The sequence below is a fragment of the Podarcis muralis genome, chromosome 9, assembly GCF_964188315.1.
Source record: "Podarcis muralis chromosome 9, rPodMur119.hap1.1, whole genome shotgun sequence".
In the NCBI taxonomy this organism is placed as follows: Eukaryota; Metazoa; Chordata; class Lepidosauria; order Squamata; family Lacertidae; genus Podarcis; species Podarcis muralis.
Genome location: NC_135663.1, coordinates 40,222,279 through 40,247,738, shown reverse-complemented (window position 1 = coordinate 40,247,738; position 25,460 = coordinate 40,222,279). Strand labels below are relative to the sequence as shown.

General features: G+C 40.3%; 1 protein-coding gene across 6 annotated transcripts in view; it reads right to left on the bottom strand.

The window, feature by feature from the left end:
- Positions 1–1,009: 1,009 nt before the first annotated feature.
- Positions 1,010–25,460, bottom strand: part of TRIM2 (tripartite motif containing 2) — a 62,520-nt gene continuing 38,069 nt past the window's right edge. For 5 of the 6 annotated variants that reach the window (XM_077934098.1, XM_077934099.1, XM_077934096.1 and 2 more), the window contains exons 2-12: positions 23,884–24,065; positions 21,575–21,812; positions 17,112–17,263; positions 16,260–16,440; positions 14,721–15,444; positions 13,388–13,491; positions 12,952–13,119; positions 12,086–12,254; positions 10,450–10,520; positions 6,899–7,039; positions 1,010–5,461 (exon numbers count right to left, since the gene is read on the bottom strand). In XM_077934098.1, the coding sequence (XP_077790224.1) occupies positions 5,309–5,461; positions 6,899–7,039; positions 10,450–10,520; positions 12,086–12,254; positions 12,952–13,119; positions 13,388–13,491; positions 14,721–15,444; positions 16,260–16,440; positions 17,112–17,263; positions 21,575–21,812; positions 23,884–24,017 (2,235 nt within the window). In that variant the 5' untranslated portion in view covers positions 24,018–24,065 and the 3' untranslated portion in view covers positions 1,010–5,308. Of the gene's footprint in view, positions 5,462–6,898; positions 7,040–10,449; positions 10,521–12,085; positions 12,255–12,951; positions 13,120–13,387; positions 13,492–14,720; positions 15,445–16,259; positions 16,441–17,111; positions 17,264–21,574; positions 21,813–23,883; positions 24,066–24,995; positions 25,106–25,460 lie in introns of those variants that run through there. The other variant, XM_077934101.1, reaches the window with a different exon arrangement.

Sequence of the window (25,460 nt, the reverse complement as noted above, 5' to 3'; positions counted from 1 at the left end):
CAGCTTGCGTCACTACCACAAATCATGAAGTAGGGTTTTCTTTCTGCATTTGGAGAATCGAAGGGGTCGTTTAGTCAGAATTAGCAATAGTGCTATCTACATCACAAAAGTCTGTTTCTTTCCAGTACATGCTTCCTGTACATTGGTAAACCAACAAAGTAATCCTAAAAGTCTCAAGTGCTACTTTACTCTTATAAAGAAAACTGGACTCTTATAGAATTTTCGCTACTTGGGCAAACAGGACACATAAAACACTATCAGCTACTTAAAGGTAAAGGTACAGTGACCCCTGACCATTAGGTCCAGTCGTGACTGACTCTAGGGTTATGCGCTCATCTCGCTCTATAGGCCGAGGGAGCCGGCGTTTGTCCGCAGACAGCTTCCGGGTCATGTGGCCAGCATGACTAAGCCGCTTCTGGCAAACCAGAGCAGCGCACGGAAATGCCGTTTACCTTCCCACCAGAGCAGTACCTATTTATCTACTTGCACTTGACGTGCTTTTGAACTGCTAGGTTGGCAGGAGCAGGGACCGAGCAACAGGAGCTCACCCCGTCACAGGGATTCAAACCGCCAACCTTCTGATCGGCAAGTCCTAGGCTCTGTGGTTTAACCCACAGCACCACCCACTACTTGGGCAAACAGGACACATAAAAACACTATCAGCTACTTACTGTACTTTAATTCTTATGTATATAAATCTCCAGTAGGTGCACTGGTAGCAGAATTTCTCAGCCAGTTCACAGCTCCTATTTCAAATTTCATGCTGAACATGTGGATATCAGGGCCTGAAGTCGGGATCTTAGCACACCCTCTATGCCTTGGGTGTACGTATGTGTGGAGATGACCTAATGTTCATTAGAATGCCTTCCCCTCTGCTTCTTTGTATATGTGTTATAAAATTATGTTCTTCAGTATACTGTATATTCTTCTGCCCTATTAACAAGAAGTGCTCAACAAAACAATACAAACAAATCAATACAACATTGTAAAAAAAAAAAGGAAACACACATTATTCATTTATTTTTATTTCTGGGGTTTGTGCATGATAAAAGATACACATTTGACTGAATTTTCCTATTGTTCCAACACAAGGTATTTTCTTTTCAGCTTTCTCTGTTAGATAAAGCATAAAAATACCATGGCATACACAAAGCTAAACCTACACACAAACACTCTTCAATGAACACCTTTCATCCTCAGCCTTAACTAGACATAGTTTATATTTCTTCTCAACAAGAGAGGGTGCATGGCTGTGGTGGGAAAGAAAGAAAAATTGACTTAAGATACTTCAGCATCGTTTTCAGAGAGTGCAAGACTTTATAGCATCCTTTAAACAAAACATATGAAACTGGCTTACAAAGCTGGAATGTACAAAAAAAGTCGTTCACTCCGAGGACTGGAAAGGTACAACATATTGAACAATTCAGTTTCTAGCGCAGGGAGATTACAATACACGATGCACATTATGGAACATTCCCATGTCATAAAGCAAGAATGCAAACCACCAGGGTTAAGGCTGTGTTGCTCACAAACATCCACTTAAGCGTGGTACATTCATCGGAAACTACCACCATTTTGGAATCATCCTATGCTAAATACAAACATCTTCCATACATTCTCCAAACACAGACCTTGAAAATCATTGCTCACAGTTCACCTTCAACAGCATTTTCAATGGACATTAACATTTCGTTTCTTACTGTCATCCATTAAAAAGAAAATTAAAAAATTCATTTCCTCACACAACAAGCATAACTTAATGGGCACTTGTTTTCATTATGGCAACACTAGATCCTTAGTCATCAAAGCAAAAAAATCAGCTGTAAAGTTGAAAGCCCTGTAATGTTTACAAAGGACAACAACAATAGACAATATTTTTCTTGCTACTTTGCTGAAACTTTAAATCAGTGTAAAAACTTTACTAGTATTTATCAGTTTTCCTTTTTTACAGTTTAAAAAAATCATTCAATGTACAGTTTGCGAGTTTATTGAAAAATGAACTGACAACATTTTTAGGCTTATTTTTAGCAAGTGTTTACCTTAATTAAACACATGTACTTGCACTGCTTGTGATGCATTTACTACTTATTACTCTACCTTTGGGCACCACTTGACAGAAGATGGACACTGCAAACATAAACCGGAATCACCAAAAAAACACCATGGGGCAACCTTTTACTACCAATCCATTTTAAGTCTGTAGTGCAGATGTGTCCTAGGCTGTGGGTTTGGCAGTGTAAGTGGGGATGGGTCATGCCTTAGATCAGGGATTGGGAATGTGTGGCCTTTCATATGTTGCAATACAGATTCCATCATCTCTGATCACTGGCCCATGGGACTGATCGAAGTTAAGAGTCCAACAATATCAGCAGAGCCACAGGTGCCTTATTCCTGCCTTTGTAAACTGTAATTCTGGCAAATGTTTGTCCGGCCCCCCAAAAATGACTTTAAAAAAAGAAGTTTCATTTATACAATGGTTATTTTTCATTTCTTCCATCAGCTAACCAGGTAAAGGGCAACAATTGTAAACAACTGGAAATTGGTGAGCAAGAAACATTTTGATTATTGCTAGCTAATTTTCAAACGCTAATTTTGCCCCCTGCTCGGTTAGCTGATGTTGCTAAGCTTTCAAAATATCATCTGGCAAAAACATGAAATTCAACAATGCTCCAGACTAGCACCAGTTTGTAAATAGTGTGCATCACCAACAGATTATAAATCTTAACAATTCATCAAGGAAGAACCAGGATCTTTTTTTAAAAAAAGTTAGATATTGAGGGAAAGGCCACATTACCCTTAACATATGTTAGCTTTGTTGTAAAGGAAATAAGCAATAATTAAAATTTGAGTTGGTAGTACATACAACATTACTAAGGTATTATTTACTAGGATTAAGAAACAATTTCTTTAGGAAAGCATTTGAAGGACAATGTCCGCATGCATGAAATGGTCTCCAAGTGTGAATTTATAACAATTTAAGTTTGGATGCTTCCCTAATACAATTCACTGGGAAGGGCTCCTACAAAAATTCCATTGAGATGTGAGCACAGATCTTCACTTGAAGTGAGAAAGTATCATGATGGACAGTTGTGCTCCTAGATCCAGTTTAAGAAATTGCCGAACTAAGAACAGTAACATTCAAGTGAATATTTCCTTTTGTCACAAGAACATGTTTATAAAAGCATAAGCATCTAAAATTTTAAGCCAGATTGGTTTGACAATATGTTGTGAATTACGTCTATAGTAATAACATACTTAACAGTTTGTGAGTTCCTTTATATTAAAAGTTCAATAACAATTACGAGACAGCTTAAGGTTTTTTTTGTTTTGTTTTTGCTTGCATGGCTTAATAAATACATATAAAATTGTAAATAGGATATCCCTTTTCACAAAGAATTTAAATAGATTTCAAGGTGGTTCAGTGTCTGAGACTAACAGCATGCAGTGTCTGTCTATTGCCTTTGCAGACACTCAAAAATATTAATCCAGGAACCATAAATTTAGATTCTTAGCATTACTCATTTAAGATGTTTATTTTATAACAGTAAGTGAGAAGGAGTAAAAGCCTTTAAACAGTGCTTATCTATTCCTTAGTTTAAAACAACCAACTTTTTAGCTACTTGTATTGTGGGCAAAGTAGGTAATAATCTTCATTTTTGCAAGTCTTCTCATTGTACTCATTATTTAAATGTTTTAAGGCTCTACCCACCCCAAAAGTGCAGGCTGGCTGATATTAAGATTCCACCCTGATAGGTCAAACTAAAGATCAAGAAGAAAAACGTAAAATTTGGGATTCACGAACCACACCATCAGGAATCTTCTTGCGTAAGGCCGGAGGCAATTCGTGACCCCACACTGCTGTCAAATGTATTTTTCTCACTTGATGTAACAACGTAGGCAAAAGTGTATTTGATGGAAATAACTTAAGCAAAAGGAGAAAACACATTGCAAGCACTGAGGTGAATCTGATAATTATAAGTTGCAAGACTTGTATGTGGGAAGGGGAAGAGAGGGAAATAGACCCTTTCAGAACATTCTCTCATACACAGGGTTATGCACATTCCTGTTTGTTATCACCTACATTTATGCTCCTTGTTCTTTTGTTCCCCACACTACATGCGCATATGAGGGAGGAAGTCATGAACAGTTTTTGAAATCCCTCTGTAGAACACACTCGCACTCATAAGGATCTTCCAAGACTTGTTCAATTAATTCTGGCGCTCAGTCTTTCTGGAATTCAAACAAATGCACACCTGCTTTGGTAACCCTTGGTTTTACCCAAAATGAAACAAACAAACAAAAAAAACCTGTCGACCACCAAACTCTCCTTTGGTTGCACAAGGCAGGCCCTCAGATGTGGTACATGTGTGGCTTATTATCCTATGTGAAAATGGGTAATTGGAACAAAGCTGATTGCTTTCATAAACCATAGCAAGAACCTGTCTGAAACACGGGTGTCAGGTGTGAAGCTAGCGAGGTTGACATAATGGCAATTAACTTTCTAGTGAATCAGTACAGCGCTAATAGGAAACTGATTTTATGAAGTGCCAGCAGTAATCTATCCCTATTGGAATATATTCCCATAGCTTTTTAGAAGTTTCAGGTTTCCGGGAAAATCCCTACAACACACACTGAGCAGTAGGAAAATTGATAAACATGTACATCAATCCCACAGAGGGCAAGAAGTTTGCATTGATTTTTGTAGTGCTAGAAGTTAAGCTGTGTTAGGTCTGACAGGAAGGGCTAACCATATCTCTTTACTAAAAGAAACTACTCATTACAGTTACTAAGACTGAAGAATGTCACAAGTGTAATACTTACTAGCGCTATGCGATCTAGAAGACTCCCAGACTTCCTGCTGGGTTAAATAATGCTCTACAGTAACAATTTCCAAAAATGGAAGCTTTAAACAAGTGCTCCCATTCACATGTTAAATAAACGCTTTAGATCATGTTGCTTTTAAAATTCTTTTCCCTCCTTCAGAACCTCACCCCCCCCCAGTCAATTACATGAACGCCTGATCTACAAGCTGCAGTTCACATGTCTAGTATCCCATTGTCTCTAAATTCGGTGGGGAGGGAAGAGGGTCTTATTTATTAATCCTTATAATCAGTTCAGTGCGTAACGTATGAGGTGCAAGTCCTATGTAAACAAGGTAGGTTTGGAAATTAAAAAAAAACAACAAAAACTGGAGACTCCTTCAGTATTAAAATTGAAATATTTAAGAAGTAGACATCCTACACACAAAAAAAGATCTATGTTGGCCCTCAGAGGCTAGTAACTTCTTGAGCTGGAGCCGCCGCAGTTGTTACTGTAAGTATCGATAGACTTTGAAGCAGTGATTGCCAGAGTCTGCAACTACAACATGACCATCTGAAGTAAGGGCCAAACCTTGCGGACCATAAAGTGGATCGGCGGATGTGTTAATATAGGATAAAAAGGATCCACTCCCATCAAAAACCTGCGAAAAAGGCAAAGAGAGAGTGTCAGCCAAAGACAGTGAACTGTGGATACCTAGAAGCTAATATGCATAAATGCAGGCAGCCACGCAGATTCACATGAAGTAAATAGAATTGTAGAAGGTGGCAAAGTCACCAGCTATGACCCTATCTGCTGAAAGTCTGCCATGGTCACACCCAGACTAGACTGACATAATTTAATCTGCCTGAGGCTGTATTTAGAGATAGTTCACAGCCACCCAGAGTGGCTGGGGAAACCCAGTCAGATGGGCGGGTATAACAATAACAACAACAACAACAACAACAACAGGAATGCAGCTGCAAGGATGCTTGCTGGGACCTAGGCTCAGAGCATAGACACACCAATACTTTCTAATCATTTTCAGGCTTAATTTAAAGCACTGACATTGATCTTTAAAGCTCTAAAATTTTGGGAACAGGTTACCTGAAGGGCTGTCTGCACCCATAGAAAACTCTCAGACCTGCCTTTAAGAGCCACCAGACTGGTGGGCATCAGAGACAGAGCCTTTTCAACAGTGGCCCAAATAACCTTGGAATTCTCTCTCAGTATGCATGGCCCATCTTTATATAAATTTTAAAAAACTGTTTTGAACTCCATTCTCTTAAAAGTGCCCTGGGTTGGGTACTAAATTGCTTGAAACAGCTGCTGCTGTTCTTAAGTTTTTCTGTAATTGGGTTTTATAGGTATATTAGAACTTGGTTTATGGAGTAATTATCTTTTGTAAATTGCCTTAGGAGGGTTTTGTCCTGAAACGCAAAACATCCAAGTATTTTAAATTGAATCAATCTATTATCTATGCTCTGCCCTATCTAGTTGTCTGCTACCAGGTTAGAACAGGAAACCCTTCTTGCTGTTGTTGTGTTTAGAGGCTTGTGGTTCTTAGAAATAAGAATCTGGACTCAGGTTATGCTTGTTAAGACTTAAGAGGTTAATTTTAGAATTCTTTCCTAACATACAGGCTGGCATTCCCCTTACGTTAAATCATTCTTTAATTCAGATCTTGTTGTGAGTCCTTTTATTGGGTACAAGGGGAGATAAAGGGTAATATAGTCATGCATTGGAGTTTCCACTCCTCTCAGAAGGATGTGTTTAGTTCCTAAAACGGGCACACCTTTAATCCTGACATATGCTTCTTACCAGCTGAAGAGCCACAAGTTCCCCTTCCCTTAACTACACAGCTACTCCATTACTCATTGATATTTTCTCTCCTGAGCACAATAAGGTGCAATGCTTATCTCAGAGGAAGACCGAGTTGGAAAGTCAATGGGACTCTTACTTCATTTGTAAATATGCAAGAGACTGTGTTGTAGTTGAACATTTTGGAGATAGGATGCTTGGACCCGAAGATGAGGAAACATCCCCATCCAAACAACATACATCATACTGAGACAACTGACTTAAAAAATCACTTGTTCACCTGTATTCGACTGTTTCCCCAGTCTGCTACAATAATATTTCCATTAGAATCTACAGCTACTCCTGTTGGAGCGTTGAACTGTCCATTCCCTTCTCCATTAGATCCAAATTTCAACATGAATTCACCTTCCTGGTTAAATACCTGAATAAATTAAAAATAAATAAATCAAGACACAAATTATATAGTACTTGATGATGAAGGTTAAGAGCCTAAAGCCAAAATTAAATAGTTATCATCCTCAGACGTATAAATCAAAACTTAATGGAAGACAAACATTCCCTTTCTGAGGCAACAAGAATAAACCAAGTCATAGACAAAAGTATAGTTAAACCAACCAAAAATGACAGTACTGTCTGCAGAAGAAAATTATAGCAATCTGTGCAAGAAGGAACCAGCAAGTTGTTGTTTTGTAAAGCCTAAAATATTAAAGCCTTCCTAAGCTGCTGACACACAATGGCTTAGCTGAACAAACAAGGGTCTTAAGTCTACTGTTGCTGTGCTACTGGGAGCTAAGCCATGGTGGCTTCATGTTAAGTGTGAACCCGGACTCATTGCTTATCTCTCCCAAACAAAGCATGTGTGGTAAGCCACAAACAAACCCTGGTTAAAGTTCATGATTTGCTTGCAAGAAGAAATTATTCTCACACACACAAAAATCATTTTTTGTTCTTCTGTAACAGGATCCTATTGCAAACACATATAGGATTGCACTGCACATCTCTGGATCAGGTCACATGTAGCAGCAAGCCATTGTTTGGTATTGCAGGCACAAGCTAGAATAAGCCATAGTGACTCAAGCTCATGCATTCTCCCCTCCTTCTGTGTGGCTGGGAGAGTGGGTTTCCATCAGAACTGACTTTCACTTTCTCCTAATCTTATCATTGCAAGCAAACCAAAGATGGTGATTCAATGAGGGTGGGGAGCACCCAGGTTAATTTAAGAAGCCAGCTTCAAAGGAGCAGAGTTTGTAGCTGGCTTGTTTTGAAACAGGCCAGAATTAGTTATCAAACACTATCTTTGGTTTGCACACAATGGCAACCCAGTTTAGGGAAAGTAAAGCTGCCAAAGTCCTCCTCCCAGCTGCATATGAAGAGGGAGGGCATACAAGCCGAAGTCTCACTCATGCTCACTCCAACTCATGTCCATAGTGCTAAACCATGGTTAGCATTACACACTCATTTGTGCAATGCAGTTCCTTCTTATTCTTTTTCTAACGGTAAAACCTCTGTTTTATGCGCATGTGACAACAAATCAATAGAATCCCTTTATCATATCTTGTTTAATTGCCCCTTATACATTGTTCCCCGATCAAGGATCCTGAGTTCAATCATTCTGGAAATTGCTGCTAAACCACCTGAATTACATCTAGCTTATCTACTCCAGGACATTGACTCTTATAGAACATTACAGGTTGCTAGATTCCTGATTTCAGTTCTTTCATATAAAAGACTTCATGGAATGCTGCATGACTATTAAAAATCCAGTAAACTCTATGCACCATCTTTATCTTCAAGGCCATAACACGGTACATCTAGAGATTGTAAGTAATGTGAAGGAGATTATGCGTAGAAATATTTTAGTTGTTATTTTAGATTGTAAAATGCTATTTTATCTATTGATTTGTTTTACCTTGTGGGCTTATAGCCGAATAAAGTATTATCTATCTATCTATCTATCTATCTATCTATCTATCTATCTATCTAATCTATCTTCTTATTCTCCTTTTCCCAACAGCCCTCTGTATGCTCCCAACATCTGTTTTGGAGGGTTGGAGTGTCCTCCAGAACAGATTTGTTGGGGAGGTGTTGGGGGGCCTAGAGGGTGGGAAGAGAAACTAGAAGTCCCATCATGCATTTTTTTTTCAATTCCAAAAATTGAAAGTGTGCGATGCTCAGTATCACAGAATTAATGTCATGTATGCCCATTTTTAAACAAGAGCCCCAAATCCAATTTCTTAGTGCATCCTCCCTCCCACGTGGGGGTTTCCTTTCACTGTAATCAGTAACATTCCCACGCATGGAGAGCTGAAGGGGGATGGGGAGGATTTGCTTTCCTAGCAATTTAAAATTAAACTGTTTCTGTTAGCTAATTGTTTATATATATATATATTTTTAAAATAAAAACTCCCTAACCATAAGTATGCACGAAAGCTTGGCTTCATGACAACTTTATAATACAATCCATGCTTCTCAATAAAATTATATTTGCATGCTTCCATTTCCCCGTATTTTGGGTATGATACATAGTAGACTGTCCTGTGTAAATGAAATGTGGCAACATTTACGTAGGAGTTTGCAGAAGGTCAAGGCCATTTTCTATTTATACTACAAATCAGTGTGTCGAAAATATTCCCTGAGCTGCAAGGCCACAACATTTACAGAGAAAAGTTTGGAAAGTTGTCCTTGCCCATTCCAGTATGAAAGGGAGGATGTTAGCTACAATCCTGGCCACAGTGTATTTTGAACACCATGTGCTGGGCCATACCTTTGGAACCAGGAGCTTAATCCAGATCGGCTTTGAGTTCCCTTCCATTTTATTAGCAGGATGGCAATGAAATTTCTTCCCCATTTTCAGTCAGATTTCTAACATATTTTATTTCCTTGTTTGCCAGAGCCTGGCCATAGAACTGAAAACCTCTGTTGTCATTAGGAAATCCTGCATTGCTGAACAATTGCTGCTTCTCAGGGTATATGTTTATTAAAATAGGAGCCCCCCCTGCTGCTAAACTCTGCCAACAATCCACTTAGGGTCTCCCCTGTGGTCTTGCTTCCTTAATTGTAATCCAAAACCACAGGAACAGTTATTTCCTGCCTAATTCCAGAAGCCTATGAAAAACAGTCTCAATTCAAAATTGCCCATTTAGCTCCAACTTAAGAGTTATACTTCTCAGCTGTATGTAGATTGAAAGAAGCCCTATAATAGCCCCTGCCACATTTCTCTTGCCCACGTGGGACTGTGCCTTCCTGCTGCTCTTAGCTGTGTTCTACACATTACTTTTATCACAGAACCCACTTGGAAAGGTCTCTGTACGGCTTCTGTCGGGTGTAGCAATGGTCACTGGGTGCAGGGTGGGCAAAAGGCAGACGGAGATCTCTTGGTAGCTCTCTGGGTGATTTGCAGTAGATGGACCAGGGTCCATCAATTCCTCATTCCAGCTTTGTATAATGTAGCTTCAATGGCACATATGGTTTACTTCTATGTAGTAATTTTGCATTTATGTTAAGTGACCCAGAATGCTCTGAATACTTGGCACAAGGGTAACTTTCTCCAGGGGACAACTAGCATATCAAAATGGTGGTGTGAAAAGACTCCAAGAGCTCCTTTCTAGAGATCCAACTTCGTACTTCTTGAATCAATTGAAAAGAACATACACAGCTTTATTTTAAAAGAGCAAAGCAAGAGACTTAATCCAAGTATTTCCCCACCTCTGAACAATTATTTCTCGTTGGCTGATGCACAACACCTGTGAATTTAACTACATATTGGGAGTAACAGCTTCAATGCATTATCAATGGGATTTTATATTTAATGAAGAAGTAACAGCATCGTACCTTGACCGAGTGGTTGTGGAAATCAGTAATAATAATTTCATTATTGTGGTTGACGGCTGCAAAATGAGGCCCTGCGATAAGGGAAGGAAGGAATTTCAATGCAGGAAGAAAGATAAATCATGACAACAATATTTCAATCCATGCGAAGTAGCAGTTTGCATGCAGGTTCTGATCAAAATGGTTTATGTGGACCAATGCGCTAGCAGCATGCCTGATTGGAGGTGGCTCTGGAAGAGGCAGCACCAGGTGGTGCTTCAAGGTTCCATTTTGAACTCTACATGTTGCTGCATTCACTGTCACACGTTAATGGCTGAAGAAGAACATAATCAGCTACGAACTGAAGAAAATTATGAACTTGGGCAACAGTACAAGTACTCTAGAGAACAATAAATAAAAAGGGTTCTACCTGGCCAGCTTCAAAACCAGTTTGACTGGTTTCCACCCACTAAATGTTTAGTACAACTTCCAAGTTGAACAATAGACTACTTAAAATTTGTTTTTAACATCTGCAAGTGAGTATGCTTCTTGTTCTTGGTCATGCTGGCTCGGACTGATGGAAATTGGGGTCCAGCCAGATGTGGAGATCATCACATTGACTCCCTCTGTCTTAAAACGAGACATGATCAGCAAACCACAGGAGTCAGACCAGAGAAGTTTTGTTGTTCCTGAAAGACTGCTTCCCCTCACCCCAAAGGCCTAAGGAACAACTAGAGTGAAAATTACACCCACATTTCAGGGTTTTCACTGATTTTATATCTACTGCTTTTTGTATTTTTACTGTTGCTATGATTGCTTTTGTTGCTGATGTTTTTGATCTGTTTTATATTTGTTTTATGGTTCTCCTTTGCAGGCTATCTTGAAAATCCAGATTAATAAAATTGGGGGGGGGGGGGATTACAGTTCTCAAGACTGTTTGGGAAAAGCAGTTTACCCCCCACATAGCTACAATTCCCAGCATCCTTAATAAACTGTGGTTCCCATTATTAGTTAAGCAAAATAATGTACTTTAAATGTATGGTATGCACTCAACCCATGTGTTTACTGAGCCCCTGTAGTACCTTTTTTAAAAAAAGAAAAAGCAATTGTATGTCTCCTGTTTAGAAAAGCAAATACAGTCTCATGACAAACAAATTTATATACTATTTTTGTACTGTGTATTTTGGGTCTATGGACCACAATAAAGCTGTGTGTGTTTATTACTACATAACTGTTCATGGACTAGAGCAGTGGTGTCCAAACTTTTTTCAAAGAGGGCCAGATGAAGTAACAGGCTGTGAGGGCCAAGCAAAGGGCCAACCAAAGTTGAAAGTTCAAGGGTTTTTTGGGATTTTACCCCAGGAAATAGACTGCCACAGGGGCCGGATTAAATTAGCTGGTGGGCTGGATTAGGACTTTGGACATGCCTGGACTAGAGGGTTGCCATATTTCAAAATGTTGTTGAGCTTTTCTTGGCAAAGCTGTCAAATTTTTTGGTGATGTCCAGGAAATTATGGACATGTGACAGCACTAATGGACTACAGTCTACTTATTGTGTCTTGCTTACTGTGGTGAAGTTAGAGTGATGCTTTTTCAGCATGCTCAAATACACACACACAATCTGGATAAAAGAAAATGAATATTAGACAGCAACTGATACCTGCAAACTGCTTATCTCCATTGCCTCGGCTTCCAAACCTGGTTACTATTTTTCCATTTGGCTGGAAGATAAACACACAACATGCTTTGTTGTCCACCACAATGATGTGCCCATTGCGATCCACAGAAACACCTTTTGGTCCCATGAGCTTTCCAGATCCAATTTTTGTCTACAGGAGCAAAGAAAGAGATTAAAGTTGCTTTAAACATACACTCATTTGGACTGCTGTAATGTTCTCTGGGTTTTTAGCGTTGCTAATATTCACACTTAGGAGAAGATTCTGTAGTAAATTAGTGCAAGAGATTGGTAGTAATGACTTTCATTGTGATCTATATTGGGAGTGGGGATCCTCATGCCTCTCTGTTTGGCTCTCTGAAATCCCCTCAGGCCACAACACTCACTATCCCTGCTTTTGCACCCTGTTTTTTTTGCCTGGCTAAAACGCAACTGTGAACTTCGTTAATGACTCTTCTGGGCCTGGATGGAACCAGAGAGGGGTGTGAGAGTGTTGTAGAAAGTGGCCTAGTGTACAAAGGTAAAAATGTATATTTGTTACATTATCCACTTTTGCTTCTGGCACTCAGAAGGTTGCCCAGAATGGAATGAGATGCCCACCCTGTATGATTTTAAGTCAATACTAGGGCAAATGTTTAGCATCTTCCACCCACCCTTCCCTCTATCTCAGAACAAACAAAATAATTTCATCTGCATGAATTTGTCCATCCTTTCCCTCATCACCAACAGTTAGTTCTTCAATCAAGAAATACAGAATCAGTTCCCCAAGCCGTCAGAAAAATCGTTGGTTTACCATACTATTAATTTTAAAATGGCAGTGAGTTTCCTTGTATTTTTTTATTTGCACTTACCTTAAATTTTCCATCAGAGGAGAATATGCTAACCCACTTATTGTCATAGTCGGCAATAATGATGTCACCACAAGGATGCACAGCCACTCCCGTAGGCCGCTGCAACTGACCAGGGGACCTTCCCCGGATACCAAAACGACTCTTGAACTGGCCATCAGTGGAAAATATCTGTAATTTTCAAAAATAGTTTTTTCACATAAGATGTACCCATGTATACACATCCATGAGATTAAAGGTGGGGTGCAGATTTAAACAAATGAATGAATTTTTAACTGGAAAGTGGCATTTGAGTCATTACGTGAACTTAACGCAGAATTATGAATCCTTCACTATCAAGATCTTATAATCCGAGAACATGTTTCTTTTCCGCATTTGATCAATACTGTGTCTTTCCAAAACAATCCATTATGGGTAAAGAGAAGAAAAACGAGCATACCTGCACACACTGATTATTGCTGTCCGCTATTAATATTTTTCCATTTGTAGATGCAGCTACTCCCTGAAGATTTGTAAATTCCCCTTTGTTTCTCCCTTTGGTACCTAAAAGGAGATATACATATAAAAACAATTAGGAAAGAAGTCAAGTACATGGCTGCAAAAACTCATTTCAACTCTCTAGGTCCAATCAGCAGTTTCATCATTAGGAGTCTAGTTGTATTGCATGGAAAGGGGCTTCATAATGGTTGGGGTAGAGAAAACAAACCATTATCATGAATATACAATATAAAGATCAACAGGGGAAGGTCCACAGTCTCCAGCACAGGGGTGTCTGGGACTCTGGGGGAGCTGAGTGTGTTGTTCCCTCCTTTCTCCCCCACTATGGGCAGGGACTTCTGTGTGCATGAATGTCCAAGAGGGAATTCCAGCTGCCTTTCAAGATAATAAGGTTTTGGAATACGCCTTTGAGGGATGAGATAAACAAGCAGTCCTGTGACAGAAATATTGTTTTTGAATCATGAACTCCATAAGCAATATAAATGGGATGATTCCCCCACCCATTCTCAGAAGTGCATACAACAATTACTAAATACAATACTTTTGGCACAGAAAATTAAGAGGGAGAGCCATCTAGTTAGAAAAGTCCAACTACAGTAGGACTAAGGCTCACTTACAACAAGCTTAACAATATTATATGTATTTTAACAAATCAAATAGAGTAAGATTACGATTTTGGGGGGACGTGAAGAGTGTGTGTATGAACTTAACAGTGCTTAGCTTATGTTTTGTTGCTATTTTTTAATGTTGTTAGTATTGTTTTACAGATTACAAAAGCCATACTGATTTGTTAATTATATGAATTTTGCTGTTCAGCTTCTTTTTTAGTTGATGTTTTGTGAATAGCGTTTTGTAGATTGCATCTGTTTTATTGATGATTTGTTAATTATTTTATATGATTCACACTGTATCTGTGATGTGCTATTATGTTTTATTGTGTTGTTGTTATTTATTGTTTGTAGGCCACTATGCATGTCTATGCCACTTTTCATTCAAATGAATATCCATCGATCAACCAACACCTCTGAGCTAGATAATGTCCTAGGGCAGGGATGGGAAACCAAGGACCCTCCAAAGGTAGCTGGACTACAGCTTCCATCATCAGGTCATGCTGGTTGCAGCTGATGGGAACCGGAGTCCAACAATTGCTTGAGCGCCACAGGTTCTTCTCTCCTGCTTAGTGTTGACACTTATCCTAAAACAATAGTTTCACGCACTATGTTTGCAGCTGGACATTGCAATCCAAATAATTTAGAAGGCAAAGCACTCCATACCTACTCTGAAGATCAGGTCATCTTCAATGGGGTTCTCTTTCCTTTTGCCAGTGCTGTACATGCTAGCCGGTCTTTTCACAGCTTTCTGCTTCACATGTCCACTGCCAGGAGACTTCACACGCCTCTTAACTCCTTCGGTGGTAGGGGACACATCGGCTGACCTGATTACCTTGAGTTTGAATGGGCTGCCCCTGATATGCTGATCATAGAGTCTCAAGGAAAGGGTAAAGTCCCCTTCTTTCTGGACAGTATACAAAAATTCATAAGTGCCATTTTTATTGTCAAGTATTTCTCCGTCCGCCACACTCCCATCAGGTGTGCTGAGCTCAGCCGTGAGATAAGCGTTCCCGGATTTACAGAGCTCACCATCCTTGTCCTTGGTGGTGATGGTGACCGACATCGGCTGTCCTATCACCGTCTGCTTCAGTCCTTCACCCGTGGCCACTGTTTCAGAAGCGACAGCATTTGTGGTTAAAATAGTACCAAGATTATGAATGGACTTCTTCAGCCCATCCGTTTCCACTATGAAGTCCAGTTGATCATTCTCACGAGGCTGCAGTGGGAAGTCGCGGACAGCCAGCTCGTTCAGCTTATCGCTCATCTGCTTCTTAACAAGCAAGACTTCCGTCTCGGTTCCATGGTTGAGTGCTTGGGCTGTAAAGTTGCTACAACTCTTTATGTTTTCCTGTCCTTCCAATAGGCTATCAAGCTGAGTCTGCAGGACCTGGATAGACAGAATGCCGTGGTTATTTAGATTTGAGTTTTAAACCAAGTAGCCCAATGAATGAATTCCCATTTATCATGGGAAATGTCGAGGTATGACCTTGAACGGAATAATGTTGCAGAAAATTTGTTGGGCTCTATTAAAACAAAACAAAACACCTGAATAGCATTGATCAAATAAGTGCTAAGTTCTCTTGGATGATTGTTTTTTTTTTTAAAAAAAGCTTCCAGTTTGGAGAGCTTTTGTTCATGGCATTATTTTGACATAAAACTAAACTGTTGGTTTTTTTTTTTTTTGTATTGCATGAACAAGCCTTGGGCCAAACTGAAGACAGATAAACGTTTTCATATGAGGATATATGGAAAAGACCCAGAACACTGTATTTCCTCCATCCCCAAGATAGGGACACTTAGCTTTTATAAGATTTTTACAACTATTTGACTAATATTATCCAGAAAAGAAAAGTAAAAAATGAAAATACAACCAATAACTATGAAACAACGATGCAACATAAAGTTGTTGTTGCCATAGTTTTTGTTTTTTTAAATTAAAAAAACTGTAACAATTAAAAATATAGCTCGGACTCAAGTGTTACATATCACTTCTGCATTTTTGTAAGGGAATTTTGTTGGATAAAATGAATTTGTTCAAGGATGTGCTGGATTAATTGTGTTCCCAATTAACCTTACATGGCAAAGATGCCATTTCCTAGCCTCTCTCTCAGCTAAAGATTAGATTTCAGACATTGTTTCTCCCAGTAGCATCAAGTACCCCACAAATGAAATAAATATGACTGAAAAGAACAAGGGTCTTACTTTATGTTTAAGGCCATAATTCACTTCCAGTTCCATGAGCAACACACTCTTGCGGACATTTAAAGTCTTCTGGAGTTCATCAAAAGTGGAATGAATTTCATCTACGATGCTGGTCTTTTGGTTGGTCAGCTGATGTATAATTTCAGATAGGAAATGAAGTGCTGTATCTATCTCTGGAAGCCTGTTGGAAGCATAAATCACAAGTGCTGTTTGAAACAGAATTGCCATAGTTTTTCCTTGTGACATCATGCAACAAGATTTTTATTCTTGGTGATCAGAATGGGATAAAGATACAAATCAGATTTGAGTGTTTCTTAGAGGAATTCTGTTACAGAGACTTTATAGCACAAGGAAAAGGATGGAGAAAGAGGCAAGAGAAAGCAAGCTCAGACACCCCTTTTGAAAGTTGTAGTTCTTTATATAACACAGTTATATAGTTCTCTCTACAGTGGTACCTCGGTTTTCAAACGTAATCCGTTCTGGAAGACCGTTCGACTTCCAAAACATTCGAAAACCAAAGGCAGTCTGCAAATTTAATTGAGAAACACTCAGTGGAAGCCATTTGGCTTCTGAGGCGCATTCGGAAATGGATGCATTTACTTCTGGGTTTTCGGCAGTCGAAAACCAAAATGTTCAACTTTTGAGACGTTCGAAAACCAAGGTACCAGTGTATTCTGCCTTGGAAAGCAGACTGGCTGCCTTGGAAAGCAGAGGCCCCTGGGAAGAACCCCTCCCTTGGAGATCTCAGAGCAGAGAGAGCAGGTGATAATGTCTGGGGTGGTAGGGCAGGGCTACTCCTGTGTGTTTAACACTGCGTGTTAAAGCATGCACATTGCAGAGGAGGTTCCATACCTTTTGTTGACAGCATCTAGCTGTGCTTGAAGCGAAGCCTTGTGTTGTTCTACTACATCTTTGAGAGGTACCGTGGGGTGCTCTGCATGCTCGCCTTCTGTACATTCCCGGCACATGGCTGTCTCACAAGACTGGCAGTAAAATTCCATCAGCTGATTACAGAGAGGGAGAGTGGGACTATCAGCAGAATACCAGTTTTTCCAAATAGAGACACACCATTTTGAATACTGAGCATGTCTACTCAGATACAAGCCCTATTGAATTCCCAGGTAAGCAGGGCAAGGATTGCAGCCTTAGCCCCACAGACTTCCATGGGCTTGCTTTTGAACAAATGCGCATTGGATTGTTCTGCTAATGCCCTGTGCTGGAAAAAAATTCTGTTACAAATCCTGCAACCAAAAAAAATCAACAGAATGGCATTTATGTAATAAATAGCCATGTGAGCTGACGACCGGAGTTCAAACCTATTGCACCATGAAAACAAAATGTTTGCTTGTGATTAAAATGTTAAAATGCAGTGGTTATGTTTAATGCCATGGATTTATAGTTGTGGTTTGTATGAACCATTATGTTGAATTTTCCCCTACTTTTAAGAATCACAAATAAATACATACACAATTTAGGGTACTTGAAATTCCAAAAGGTACACTCACGGCTGTCATGTTCTTTCTCATGGCTGTCATTTTCTCACTATTTGGTTTCAGATAAACTGTCATGCCTTGTGCTTTAGGAGTATTAAGTTACTTCACAAATGCCTAAGGCATTAGTGATGCACTCTGAATTACAAAACAGAATGGCATCAGGTTTGCATATAATGAGGGCCATATTTTTGGCAGCCAAAAGCTTAACAGAAAGTGATCATTGCTGCTTAGGGCTGGCATTTAAAAGTTTACCAGAGGAAGAGAGCATCAGTTATTTTTCAAACTAAGCAAGAGAACATTAAAAGGAATTATATAAAAAGGACTCGGTGAGGCCAAGAAGCTCTTGCAGATCCACAGAAATAGAAGCTTTTCATCTAACAAAGGATAAAACATTTTCACTTTCTTATTTCTAGTCTGCAACCTACAAAAGAAAAAGGACTGAAGAAGTTCCCACAATCTGTTTAAGGTCGTTTTGAATGGCACTACTGTTACTTAGTGGAGTCTGGATACTTCAGAAAGATAAAGATATTTTGCACGTGCTCCCAAGATGGTTTAGATACCTCTTCAAAAAAGAAAGAAAGAAAGAAAGAAAGAAAGAAGGCAAATTCCATTCAATGAAGAACTGTCTCATTGAAGGAAAGCCTGGAACTTATTGCCTAAAACTACGATGTCATGGTCCCAACAAGAATATATAGTTTGTAAGGAGTGGACTTTACTGATCATAAATCTTCTGATTTGCAGATGAAAACCAGGTACATATGCTATCAGCCTACCTACAAAAAAGGTGTATTTTTGTCTTGTAATACTGGATCTATTTTTTTAAGTCATATTAATTTATTTAATCAATTCATAAATTTCATACACCATTTAATTGTAAAAAGCGGTTTACAGAAAGATTAAAAAATAAAATCAAGAAAAAATCACAATCCTGCTCTTTGAGTGGTACATTAACAGAAGGGGGATTTTAGGAACAAAGGAGGACAATGATCATAATTGGAGGAGGGGAAGAGGAGAGAGCAGGGGAACATGGTGCTCTCCAGATTTCTGGCCTACAGTTCCCATCCTCCTTGACTGTAGGCCATATTGGCTGAGGCTGATGGAAGCTGGAGGCCAATGACATCAGGAGGGCCATAAGTGTATAGCACTGTGTGTTACATCCAGGAGTCATGTTGCCAAGCACTTAATTGCATTTCAATTTTACGAAAAGCTTCCTAATCATGTGCAGCAATGCTTGCAATGCCGCTCACATTATATTGGCACACTTTGAATGCAAGATAGTGCTTAGTGATGCAACAACAAGGATGCCAACCCACCAGTTCAAGTGGAATAATGACATAATTCTGCCCATATGCTCCATTTATTCCCAAGGACCCTTTTTAGCATATGTGCCCTATGCAGATTTTTCATCTTTCAGTGCCACTGATTACCATAACCGGAAAACAATTGTGCCAGGTGGTGTAAAGCTGAATCTAATAATATTTCTCTTGAATGGTTTTTGTCCACAAGCAGGCTATGACCTGCTATCAGAAAGGAATACTCCCAAACCTTGTACCTAGGCCAGATTAGCTAAGAACTTGCTGGGAAAGGAATTGCTTTCCCTTCTGTTCAAGGGCAGACTTGGGGGATATTTTACAATATGAGCCCAAAATTGGCACCCCCAAATGGATCTTCTCGGTTATGGAGCTTATCAATTTTGCATGCCCTATACTGGTGAACAGCCCACACCACCCTAAATCTGATGTTGTTCTGTTTTGTTTGCTTTGTTGCTCTGGAAATATTTGCTCCGTAGACACCTCCTGCAGTTCATTTGCTCCCTAATTTACCTATTATGATCTGGATTGCCTAGGTCAGCCTTCCACAGCAAAGTGTTTTCCAGATGCTTCTTGGGGTCCCACCTCCACCCACCCTGATGATTGGCAACGCTGGGCGGGGCTGATGGGGAGTTGCAGTTCAACAACATCTGAAGTGCACCAGGTTGGTAAAGAATGAAAATAGACTGATGATAGGAAAGGACTCACAACAGTGGTGGTAACAGAGAAGGAAATGGGATTTCAACTCAATGAAAACTTGATTTCATTTATGGATGAAAAGAAGAGCAAAAGTAGCAATACACCTTTTGAATTATAGACAGCTGCTTTCACTTAAAACTAAAATTGATGTACAAAATACAGCTTAAATGAATTATAGAACATTAACATCTCATCTTGATAGCCAGAAAGCACATTTACTAACCACCATGATCAATATGACATGTCAATGCAACGCCCTACAAAACAAAAAGATAACCAAAACTATCAATAATAATAATAATAATAATAATAATAATAATAATAATAATAAATTTTATTTATATCCCGCCCTCCCCAGCCGAAGCTGGGCTCAGGGCAGCTAACAACAATCAAAATAGTCCAACATTCTAAAAACATTCATTATAAAATTAATTAAATCAAATTAAAATCAAATTAATGGCAACCATCAAGCAAAATTCTGTGCAGATTGCCAGAGGAGGGGGTCAGGCTGCGCCCTGACCAAAGGCCTGGTGGAACAGCTCTGTCTTGCAGGCCCTGCGGAAGGATGTCAAGTTCCACAGGGCCCTAGTCTCTTGTGACAGAGCGTTCCACCAGATTGGAGCCGCGGCCGAGAAAGCCCTGGCTCTAGTTGAGGCCAGCCTAACCTCTCTGTGGCCTGGGATCTTTAGGATGTTTTTATTTGCAGACCATAAATTTCTCTGTGGGACATACCAGGAGAGGCGGTCCCGTAGGTACAAGGGTCCTAGGCCGTATAGGGCTTTAAAGGTTAAAACCAGCACCTTAAACCTGATCCTGTACTCCACCGGGAGCCAGTGCAGCTGGTATAGTACCGGATGGATATGATCTCGCAGCGAAGACCCCATAAGGAGTCTCGCCGCGGCATTCTGCACCCGCTGGAGTTTCTGGGTCAGTCTCAAGGGCAGCCCCACGTAGAGCGAGTTACAATAATCCAGTCTGGAGGTGACCGTCGCGTGGATCACAGTGGCTAGGTCAGGGCGAGAGAGATAAGGAGCCAACTGCTTAGCTTGGCGGAGATGAAAAAATGCCGCCTTTGTTATAGCTGTAATCTGCGCCTCCATAGAGAGGGAGGTATCGAAGATTACACCCAAACTCTTAACGGACGATGCTGGCACTAATTGCACCCTCGCAAGAGATGGGAGTTGCCACCTCAATCCCATATCGCTCCGTCCCAGCCAGAGGACCTCTGTCTTCGAAGGATTTAACTTCAACCGGCTCCCACGTAACCATCCAGCCACAGCTTCCAGACATCTGGTCAGTGTATCTGGGGCCGAGTCAGGATGGCCGTCCATCAACAGATAGAGTTAGGTGTCATCGGCATACTGATGGCAACCCAGCCCAAAACTCCGGACAAGCTGGGCGAGGGGGCGCATAAAGATGTTAAAAAGCATCGGGGAGAGAATCACACCCTGAGGCACTCCACACACCAAGGAGTGGCGCGATGACAATTCCCCCCCCAAGCGCCACCCTCTGTCCCCGACCAGAGAGAAACGAGCGCAGCCATTGAAGAATAGTGGGCTGACTGAGAGTTAATTTGATGTCACACACAAATTCATCTCAATTCACTCTCTCTAGTACAGTATCCAATGAAAGCATTCAATCGATTGAATAAAATCTATCAAGCAAACGATTTATGTTGTCATTGCAGAAATTAATAAATCATTTGCAAGCCCAATAGTCCCCAACTTTCATTTCAGGGGGAGCCATTTAAAACTGCCATTTCCCTGCCAAATAAATTGATGAAGCCTTATTTATAGGCGCCTAATCCACTTACATTTCCTTCATGATTGGGGCAGGAGAGTGGCTTCCCTGCAGCAACAGCTGTGACAGTCTCCAAGATGGAAGACTCCTCAATGCTATTGTCTGGAGTTCGCTGCAGGACATCCATCAGGTTGGTGATGAAGAAGTTGTTCTGAAGAGCAGAAACCCCTTTCTCTGGCAAGATGGACGTTTGGCGGCACACTGGGCAAGAAAGGGTTAAGCTGTGGGCTGGAATGTAATTCTGTAGGCACCTAATGAGGATGGTAAAAAGATAAGCCAGTATCAAAAGCAAAAAGTAAACTGTGTTGTTTGCGATTTCCTAGTAGGGGAATAGAAGAATAATCATGAACACAGCTTTACTTTTTCACTTTGCAACTCATATCAAGAGGGAAGAACAAAACACTCTAACTGCCTTCTGTTGCCGTCCAGAAGTTATTGGATCCCAACTCCCATCAGCCCCAGCCAGCTTGGCCAATGGATGGGAGTTGTAGTACAGCAACATCTGGACAGCCACAGATGGAGGTGAGTGCTAGAGGGTTCTACCTAAATAAAAAGGCAATGATGTAGTGAGATGACTGGAGACAGTATAAACTGGAGAAAAGGTGGGAATGCATTAGTGCAAGAAGAAGAGACTGCCCCAGGCTGCACTATCAAAACAGCAACTTTCTCTAGAGAGCACATTTTGGTATGACAGAAGCTTTGTTTCTTGCAGTGTACCCACTCATTTTTATTAGGACCCTGTCATCTGTGGCTTATATATATACACCACCTAAATCTGCACAATCTGAGAACAGAGATTAGATTAGAGTAGATAAGAGTGCAGAAGACAAGCAATGCATTTTAAACGCTCCTTTAAAAAACATGAATGATTATGACTCCTGTGGACAGCCTTAGCTTCTGCTCACAGAAGTTACTTCCTGACGCTACAGTCTTGCGCTGTGAAGTGTGCTCTTCTCCACAACCATTATAGGTTACAAGAGCATCTTTTTTCATCTTCTTGTTCTCGCTCTCTGCTCCAAAGCTTGGGGGAAAACACTGCAAAGTATCACTTGCCATTTTCATCTTACGTTAATAAAAGCAACAACAGAAATTATGGCTATTCAAATTGTTTTCCAGGCTCCGCGTCACAAGATGATGAACCATTCTGGAAAGTTATTCTTACAGTCACCTTAGCTTTTGTGAGGGAAAAGCCCAGCCTTTACTGACGTCTAAGTGCTGCAGCCCGTGGTGAGGCAATTATGTGCATCTGTCACCACAGGCTGTTTTAAGCCCAGCTTTGGCTTTGGGCCCATCACTCTGAGCATTTGCACTAGCGTGCCAAAAGATGAATCCAGGCAAAAATCAGCCCATGGCGGCAAATGCATATGACTACCTTTCAGGCTGAAGCGGATTCTAATGTAATACACCAAGAAAACCTGAGCTCTTTCTAAAATGTATAGAAAGATAAGGGTCATTAGCAGCGCTGCATTCGAAACATTAAAAAAGAGCAAAGCAAATGCTTATGGAACATGGTAGACTAAGCAGTTTAACAAAATGAAAACAGACAAACCATGAAAAGCCAAAAGCAGAAATAGTGGAAATGTCATTTCCACTTTCAGACAGCGCTGCAGCATTTTTTAAAATAAGGTTTCTCTGCTTCTTTTCCTGGAAAGGAAACTCAACGTAGGGGAAAATGCCACCGGTTCAAGTCCTGCATATCTTCTAGCTGCAACCTGGTGCCCCCCATATGTTGTTGGATTACGTTTTCCAAGGCCATGCCAGCTGGGACTGATAGGAGTTGTAGGCCAAAGTCCTGAATCATCTAATTTCTGGCACTTTATGTTCAGATATTGCATCCTTCAGTTCTGAACCTGTTCCACTTGGAACCAAGCTCTACTCATGCTGAAGAAATCTACTTTTAAGCTAAATGGGCTAAGTTTCATTGCGTAAATTCAGATCAAATATCCCAGTAAGAAATTATTGCTACCACCCTTTTATGTATAATTGTATTGCTGACATGGAAGGCCATATCTTAAAAATAAAAACAGGCTGAACATTCACAATAAAGACAGAATTGTTTACCAAAAGAGCACAGATGACCTTTGCAACACAGTAGTATCTGAATCCTGTCTTTCTTCTTATAAATCAAAATGAGCCCAGGGGCATTTTACCTTCCTACTCATTAAGTTTTATATTTCAGGAGAACTTGTTGACTGGATTGAGGGGTTCATTGAATTAACAGTGTAACCCTAGACATCTGGGAACAGATCACTGTGGCAATCCAGACAGAAAAGCCAGCTGTAATGCACTTTTGGTTGGGGGAAACAGAAATCATCCTCTTACCTCTCACAGAAAGTGTGCAGACAGGGGAGTACTTTGGGATTCTTGTAACGGTCCAGGCATATGCTGCAGATCAGAAATTGTTTGTCAATCTGACGCACCACAGGACTTGGGATGTTGGCGCCTTCACTGGCCATCCTAGACCACTGACATGTGGGTCCTGTTCTCTTTTGCCCTGCACGCTGCTGAAAGGTTCAAGCAAACAACAGCATTTTAGAAGCCGTGGGGAATTGACTTCCTGTTAACAATGGGTCCCAGTGGGCTTCATCCCGATTCAAGATTTATAAGAAGGCAGTGCGTAGTGCTTGGAAATGTTACACTAGAAATACTTGCTTTAAAAGCATCTGGGCAGATTGCCAAGGCAAAAAAACTACTACAATGCATTAGCTTCTAAAATTCATTCTTTATATTTATATCCTGTTCCCACTATCTTCCCATTCAAGAACTGACGAGGCTAAAACCTGGCCATACTTTTGTGATATGGAGTATTAGAAAAAGGGTGCTTTCAGATTGGATGGGTGTACATTTCTAATGCTATAGAATGAGCATAGCTCACTGGTGGAGCACATGAGTTGCACAGAGTAGGTTGGATTTCTGCCATCACCACTTGAAAGAATCTGGTAACATGTGATGCAAAATACACCTCTCTGTTTTTGACCTTCCCATATTTCTAAGACACTCCCACCAATATAATATTGCATACATCATCAGCTACAAATGTACACCAGTGGTTGGCCGTGCTGTTAGACCTCATAGCCTGCAGTTAATAGGAAGAATATAGTAGTCAGACCATCTATATCAGTGCAGTCTAAATCTGAAGTAAGAAACCATTTTCATGCTGAAAATCACATTACTGCCGCTGTAGAATGTATTTGAGGGCCACATTCCATTAGCAGGAAGGTAAGACTCAGTCACACAGAGTTAAAACACAGATCTCTTTCTCACACAGCTTTTGCCCATGGAAACAAAGGCATATATTTGACTAAGTAACTCCACTCATATGCTATCTTTCATTTCCCCCATAAACACTTCTTTTAGACAAAGCTAGTTAAAAATAAAGACAAAAGGTTTCCAACAGCCTTACTGCACAAAAGCCAAACAAGACTCAGTAATACCAGCAGAAGAAGGCAAACATCATCTTTGCACATATGAACTGTAAGTTGTTCCTTGGATTTATGGAAAGCCTCAAACTTCAAAATGCAATTGCATCTCAAAAATTGCATACCTGCAAATGCAAAGCATAAACTGCAAACCACATAAATATTTCATTTCCATTCTACAGCAAATGCAATTAAACAAAATAGGCATAATACATACAGAACCTAACAAGACACATAATGCTTTTCAACAAAGACAACATAAATTCCCTATACCAGCTAGCGGTTAGCATGTTGAACTAGGAACGGAGAGAGAGACGGGTTCAAACCTCTACTCAGCCATCAAACTGACTGGACAGCCGTTACCTCTTAGCCCTAGGGGTGGCTAACCTCTTGATATTGTTGGACTCTCAAGTCCCATCAGACCCAGCCAGCATGGCCAATAATCAGGGATGATGGGAGTTGTAGTTCAAGAGCAGCTGG